The 7,357-nt window shown below is 51.1% G+C and overlaps 1 protein-coding gene across 1 annotated transcript in view; it reads left to right on the forward strand.

The window, feature by feature from the left end:
• The window catches only part of Sptbn4 (spectrin beta, non-erythrocytic 4), a 72,089-nt gene that overhangs the window by 22,257 nt on the left and 42,475 nt on the right, over positions 1-7,357 (forward strand). Inside the window, exons 7-13 of the mRNA XM_033765993.1 lie at positions 688-800; positions 888-1,075; positions 1,149-1,266; positions 1,520-1,678; positions 2,412-2,714; positions 3,846-3,996; positions 7,271-7,353. Coding sequence (XP_033621884.1) covers positions 688-800; positions 888-1,075; positions 1,149-1,266; positions 1,520-1,678; positions 2,412-2,714; positions 3,846-3,996; positions 7,271-7,353 — 1,115 coding nt within the window. The remainder of the gene's footprint in view (positions 1-687; positions 801-887; positions 1,076-1,148; positions 1,267-1,519; positions 1,679-2,411; positions 2,715-3,845; positions 3,997-7,270; positions 7,354-7,357) is intronic.

A 7,357-nucleotide genomic window follows, 5' to 3' on the forward strand; every position in this document is an offset into this window, starting at 1 on the left:
TTTTTTTTTTTTTTTTTTTTTCCTGGTACCAGGGATTGATCTCAGGATCTCATGCTTGGGAGGCAGGCACGGTTGCACTGAGCTAAATCCCCAGGCCCTGGACCGTGTTTTTAAGAGGACAAGGATGGTTGGTCATGTGGAGCTCAGTTTCTAGATAATGGCTTAATCACTGCACTAAATATAATAATTACAACTTATGATATCTTCTGAGAAGGAAATAATATGATGTTAGGGGATAGAATAATATGAGGAGATCAACTCTAGGCAAGGTAAACAGGGAGACTGACTTGGGGGAAATTTGATTTGAGTGCTGAACGGGAGTTAGGCACACAGAAGAAGGAATAGTGTTCTAAACAGTAAACTCAGCACATGCAAAGACCCTGAGATGGAACGAAGAATGGTGTGTTTGAGAAATTATATATTTTCTTTCTTTCTGTTTTGTTCCATTACCGGGGATCAAACTCAGGACCTTGTGCTTGCAAGGCAGGCAAGGAACCACTGAGCTAAATCCCCGGCCTGAAAAATTACATATTTTCTATGGTTTATACATGTCAGGTGCTATTTAATCCCATGAAGTAGATCATCACTGGACCGGTAAAACACTGAGGAATATAGAGGTTGTCTTATCCATGGTCATACAGTTAGTAAAGGTCATTCTTATGCTCCCCGCTCCCCTTTCCCCCCCAGATGTAAACATGGAGGCCCCAGATGAGAAATCCATCATCACCTATGTGGTCTCTTTCTACCACTATTTCTCCAAGATGAAGGCTCTGGCTGTGGAGGGGAAGCGGATAGGGAAGGTATGGAGATCCAGGGGTAGGGTGAGTGGGAACCTGGGAGCCAGCTGAGGGTGCGTCCAGGCTGACCCCACCTTCCTTGCCGGTCAGGTGCTGGACCAGGTGTTGGAGGTGGGAAAGATCATAGAGCGCTATGAGGAGCTGGCGGCCGAGCTGCTGGCCTGGATCCACCACACCATCGCCCTCATTAGCAACCAGAAGTTTGCTAACTCCCTGAGCGGAGTGCAACAGCAGCTTCAGGCTTTCACGGCCTACTGCACCCTGGAGAAGCCGGTCAAGTGAGATCCTGCTGGGGTGGAGAGGGGTGGGTGGAGACCCAGGGACAGGGCTCCTCAGCCTGTGTCTCTTCAGGTTTCAGGAGAAGGGCAACCTGGAGGTGCTGCTCTTCAGCATCCAGAGCAAGCTACGTGCCTGCAACCGTCGCCTCTTTGTGCCTCGGGAGGGCTGTGGCATCTGGGACATAGACAAGGTCAATTTGGGACATGGAGGAGAAGCAAGGTTGCTTTGTGGAGTTGTATCCGGTTGTGCACTGCTCAAGGGAGCCTTTCACATTGTAGACTTCATGGGTTGGGTATTCATTCTGGCCATTCCACAGCAGTAGTAGTACAACATTTTTGCTAATTTTCCTAAGGGGTCCATATATACTGTAAGCGGTCCCAGAGAAGCCAGGGCCATGAAATTGGAAAGTTGTTGGAGTCTTACTGTTTGTTCAACTCCCCCAGGCATGGGGCCAGCTGGAGAAGGCAGAGCACGAGCGAGAGGCTGCCCTGAGGGCTGAGCTGATCCGGCAAGAGAAGCTGGAACTACTGGCCCAGAGGTTTGACCACAAGGTGGCTATGAGGGAGAGCTGGCTGAATGAGAACCAGCGCCTGGTCTCCCAGGTACACGAGTAGGCCTTGGCTCCAGGAGAAAGGGAAGGAGGGCAGGGCTGATGGTCCTGGGACTAGAAATGGAGATTGGGTCTCCTAAGCAGCAGGGAAGGGTTGTATGAGTCTCCTAGGTGACAAGTGAAGGTGGGAAGAGAGCCCTCAGTCATTGGTGCCCCAAGTGATTGGTGGGTGAAGGGAGTGGACCTGATCTCCAGGATACCAAGGAAGTGAGTCTGGTCTTCGAAGTACTGGAGAGGGAAGAATCAGTGTCTTCAGAAATAGGGGAGTGTTTATTCTCTTACATGATAGGAATGGCTGTCTTTGATGTCAAGGGTAACCCATGAGGATAGAATCAGTTTTCCAAGGAACAGAATATGGTAAACCTTATTCCCAATCTCCAAGACAATGGAAAAATGGGGCTGTTTCTTGGTAACAAATATGGGGTTAGAGATGTAACAGGGGAGGGTTAGACTGGTCTCCAGGGTAACAGAGAAAGTGAGTTGGTCTCCAGGGTAACAGAGGAGAGAGGACTGGTCTCCAGGGTAACAGGAGGTGAGACTGATTTCCAGGGTGAATGGGGAGGGTGGGACTGGTCTCCAGGGTAACAGGGAAGGTGAGGCTGATTTCCAGGGTAACTAGGAGGTGGACCTAGTCTCTGAGGCGATAGGTGGGAGAGTTTCCAGGGTCAAGGTAACAAGTGCACTGCTGAGGCAACATGGTGAGTATCTGTGCCTGCGTCACCCAGGACAACTTTGGGTATGAGCTGCCAGCTGTGGAGGCGGCCATGAAGAAGCACGAAGCGATTGAGGCAGACATTGCGGCCTATGAGGAACGGGTACAGGGTGTGGCAGAACTGGCACAGGCTTTGGCAGCCGAAGGCTACTATGATGCCCGGCGAGTGGCCGCCCAGCGTGACAGTGTCCTGCGCCAGTGGGCCTTGCTGACTGGGCTGGTCGGTGCCCGGCGAACCCGGCTCGAGCAGAACCTGGCCCTGCAGAAGGTCTTCCAAGAGATGGTCTACATGGTGGACTGGATGGAGGAGATGCAGGTGGGGACCAGAGCAGGGGTGAGGGTGGGATCCCGGGAGGCCTGGGAGGGACACAGACCCTGAACAAGAACAGAAAGGTGAAGGTTGAGGAAGAAGGGGAGAGACAGAAAGAGGCAGGGAGGGATCCAGGGAGACCAAGAGAGTGAGTGAGCAAGTGAGTGTGAGAGAAAGACGCAGGGGTGGACGAGAGAGGCAGAAAAAGAAAGAAAAGCGGGCACGGTGGTGCACACCTGTAATCCAGCTACTCAGGAGGCCAAGGGGAGAGGTTCACAAGTTTAACCCCAGCCTGGGCAACTGAGTGAGACTCTATCTCGAAGTAAGAATTTATTTAAAAGGATGGGATGTAGCTAGGTAGTAGCTTACCTGGAAAGTACAAGACCCTGGCCTCAATCTTCTGGGGTGGGAAGGAGAGAGAGCCAGAGAGACAGAGACAGAGAGAGACAGTGAGACAGACACAGACAGAGAGATACAGGGAGAGAGGGAGCGAGAGACAGAGGAAGAAAGCGAGAGAGAGAAACAGACACATGCGGGGGAGAGAATGATTCAGGCAGAGAAAGAAAGTGACAATTTGAGGCAGAAGAGAAATCAGAGAGGGGCCGGGGATTTCCCTCAGTGGTTCTGCTGCTGCCTGCCTCACAAGCACAAGGCCCCAAGTTCGATCCCTGGTACAGAGAGAGAGAGAGAGAGAAATCAGAGACAGCCAGAGAGTCAGACATGAAGTTGACAATGGAAATCTCTATACCTACACTTGAGCAGATGAACTCTGAGAAAGAGACCCCACCAGAGATAGATGCAGAGAGAGAGGGAGACAGGAAAGATGGAAGACAAGGGGGTGGGGAGCAGAGGCAGGTAGCCGTAGAGATACAGATTTGCAGGGGTAGAGAGAGGTGGAGGGAGATAGAAATGAAGGCAGAGAGAGGGAGACACCATGCCAGAGGTAGACCCCAGAAATGTGGGGACAGTGAAAGATGGACAGATTCAGGGATGGAGCCAGAGGGTGGCTCACATGGGGAGACCAAGACAAATCAGAATTCTGAGCAATGACGTCATGGCGTGCGTGCGTGCGTGCGGCCCCTGGGGCAATGCCAAGGTGTGCTCAGTGCTGTCCACGCCCCGCCCCGCTCCCTGCAGGCTCAGCTGCTGTCCCGGGAGTGTGGGCAGCACCTGGTGGAGGCAGATGACTTGCTGCAGAAGCACGGGCTGTTGGAGGGAGACATTGCGGCCCAGAGTGAACGAGTGGAAGCTCTCAACGCCGCAGCCCTGCGTTTCTCCCAGCTGCAGGGTGAGTCTGGGGCGTGGGGATGGGATAGGGGTCTCTCAGGATGGGTGCTAATAGAAGCAAGAATGACTCCTGAGACAGAGGAAGGAGTGACCTCCCTGCCCTTGGAGACATCTAAGCTGGGGTTTGGATCACGGTCCACTCAGGAAATCTTGGGGAGAATTAGTGACCACTCAACTTCTTCCTGCTTTGAGATGCTACAGTAATTAGTAATTAGATGCTACACTTCAATCTCAGTGAATATCACTTCAAAAACTGTATAAGGGGCTGGGGATGTAGCCCAGTGGTAGAAGGTTTGCCTAGCATGTGCTTGGGTTTTCTCCCCAGCTCTGAGATAAAAGAAGACCCATGAAACTGTGTAAGGTAATGAGTAGTGAGGGGCTCTTCCATGGCAAGTGATAGAAATTTAATTCACTTGGCTTAGAGAATAAAGGGGACTGGATGGGTTTATGTAATTAAAATGTTTAGTGAAGACAGTTTGACTTCAGGCATGGATGGACCCAGGAATGGTTCTATGATACTTTTTATTTTTTCTGGTACTGAGAATTGAACCCAGAACTTCTGCACGGAGTTACATCCCCAGCCCTTTAAAAATTTTCTTATTTATGTTTCTATGTACTTGAGACAGAATCTCTGTTTGTCACTAAGTTGCCCAGGCTGGACTTCAATTTTTTATCCTCCTGCCTCCATTTCCTAGAGTGCTGGGTTATAGGTTCATTGCACACACACCCCCAACCCCCGAACCAGGGATTGAATTTGGGTCCTTGCGCTTGCCAGGCAGGTGGTGGCACCACTGAGCTAAATCCCTGGCCCAGTTCATTGTACTTTTTTTTTTTTTTTTTGAGACAGGGTCTCACTATGTAGTTGAGACTGACCTGGAACTCACTGTGTAGCCCAGGCTGTTCTCTAACTCGCAGCGATCCTCCTGCCTCAGCCTCCCAAGTGCTGGGATTACAGGTGTGCGCCACCATGCCCAGCCATTGTACTTCTAAGACTCCATCTGTCACTGTCACCACTGTCTTTGTGGGTATCAGTGTTGGACATTCCCTCCCAGCAGCCTAACAGACCCAAAAGGAAACACGGCCCTCTTCTCTCAATAGTTTTGACAAAAAGTTCCAAGGAATGCTTTCAGTGGCCCGTTGTAGTTTCCTCCTCCATTGCTCAGCGATCATTGTAGCCTCAAAGCATGTAGTGATCTCATTGGCACCAAGATGTGTCCAACCTATGGCTAAGAGTGAGATCAGCTCCCTCCAAAGACAAGGACTGAGAAAGAGGAAGAGGAAGCCCCTACTTTTTGCACATTCCACAGGGAAACCTGGGCATCTCAGTAAGACAGTGTTTCACGGAGCTTGTTGGTAGGATTTGGGCTTACGTAGATGATCTGTGGGATGATCCCATGTAATGTAGTGTGTTTTGGTGTGGATGGGATACTCTCAGGACATGGAGAGAATTAGGTGATTGAGCATCTCGATTTTAAGCTTTTTCTTTTTTGGGGGGGTGCTGGGGAAGGAACCCCATGTGCTAAGCAGGTGCTCTGCCACAGAGCCACCTGCCAGCCAATCTTAATCATTTTCACCAAGACAGTGGGAAGAGCAGAGAGGTGCTGTTGCGGTTAAGTGGCAGCCTCAGCTGTGCAAAGGGGACACACGGTCATCTTCATGGCTTGCACTACCACCTTTATTTTGTTGATGCCCACATGATCGTGCAGGAGGCTTGGTGTTGTCCCTTGGTCACAGAGTGCCCTTGACTGACGATGTTCTGCTGGATTTCTGGTGCTCGTCAGCTGGCTGTGAGTCCTGACAGCAGCCGGGGCAGCATTTGCCCTTCTCACTGACCAGGGCGATGAGGGAGTTTCCCACCCTTGTGGGGTTAGTTTCCCTTCCAGCCCCCAGGGACTTGTCGACATTGGCTCAGTCCCCTCTCACCCACAGGGTGACTGTTGGGACCCCTCCTTCACATCAAGGCAGGTTTGTCCCTGGAGGCTCCCTGTCTTCTCCTCCCAAGAGCCCAGCTCCTGTAGTGCCAAGAATGCAGCAAAGTGGTCAGTGTGGGATGCATGTTACCATGGAGACAAAGGGCAGTGCTGCCTGAAGAGTCATCCGTTATGTGATCCTCTGAGCAGCTTGTTTTTACTTGATCTTAGGCATGTTGCTTTCCTTCTCTGAGCCTCAGTCTACTCATCTGTAAAATGGGGCTAATGAGGATATTAGCACCATAGGGTGGTTGTAAGGATGAAGTGATATGCCAGGGACTAAGGGCTGATTACATAGAAGCTTTTTGTTGTAACATTTATTCATCTGGACACCTGGGCATTTGAGTCAGTATCAGAGAATGCCTAGAACTACAGAAATCCTGCATTCTACCTAGGGTACTGCTGCTCATCCCCCATCTCCCAGGAGAAATCCATTTAACTCATGCCTCAGCCTTCACATGTGCACAGTACACACACACACACACACACACACAGATACAAAAGTTTTATTTTGTTTTTTGAGGCTGGATTTGAACTATATAGTCCACACTGGCCCCAAACTCACGGCAGTTCTCTTACCTCAGCCTCCCAGGTGCTGGTATTACGGCATGTGCCACCACAGTCATCCACAAAAAGTTTTATGCACCAATACAGTACTTCTCCTTACCTTGTGAGTTGCATTCAGATTTTGTGAATTCGTTCTGTTCCACTACAGAAAAGACTGTAACCCACTAATTTCACAGTTCTTTAATCACAAACCACAAATTAAGAAGGAAGATGAATTATTTGAGGGACAAAAGAAGTTCAGGTCACCACTGGGGTTACTAAGGCAACAGAGGAAGAGAAGAGACCCAGAAATAGGGCTTGTGAGCAGGGAAGTTTCATGTGGCCCAGTTTTTGTGCAAATGAAATTTACGGTCCAACGTGCGGATTTGAGACGCTCAGAATCCATTCATCATTCAGCCTTGGTCACCCTCTTCGCTACCTACGCTCCAGCTCCGGGCTCCACGCTGTGCTGGGCAGTGATGGGGGATGCGGTGTGACAGAGAAGCCCCTGGCCCTGCCCGCAGGGAGCTTCCAGTCCCGGTTGGAGACGAAACAGGCAGTAGTCAGGCTGCGATGGGGCAAGCAGAGAAGCAGGGTCCGGAGGAGGTCCTTGCTTCAGCCTTGGGGTGCCAGGGAAGTCTCCCTGGAGGAGGTGACTGTGACCTGGCACATGATGAAGTCAGTCCAAGGACAGTGTAGGTAGCCCTCACACCTTCTCTCCGACCCGTCACCGACAGGGGATCTCCCCCTCTGGCCCAGGCTACCAGCCCTGCGACCCGCAGGTCATCTGCAACCGCGTGAACCACGTGCATGGCTGCCTGGCAGAGCTGCAGGAGCAGGCGGCGC

The sequence above is a fragment of the Fukomys damarensis genome, unplaced genomic scaffold (assembly GCF_012274545.1).
Source record: "Fukomys damarensis isolate Sample0158 unplaced genomic scaffold, DMR_v1.0_HiC HiC_scaffold_19, whole genome shotgun sequence".
NCBI classification, from domain to species: Eukaryota; Metazoa; Chordata; class Mammalia; order Rodentia; family Bathyergidae; genus Fukomys; species Fukomys damarensis.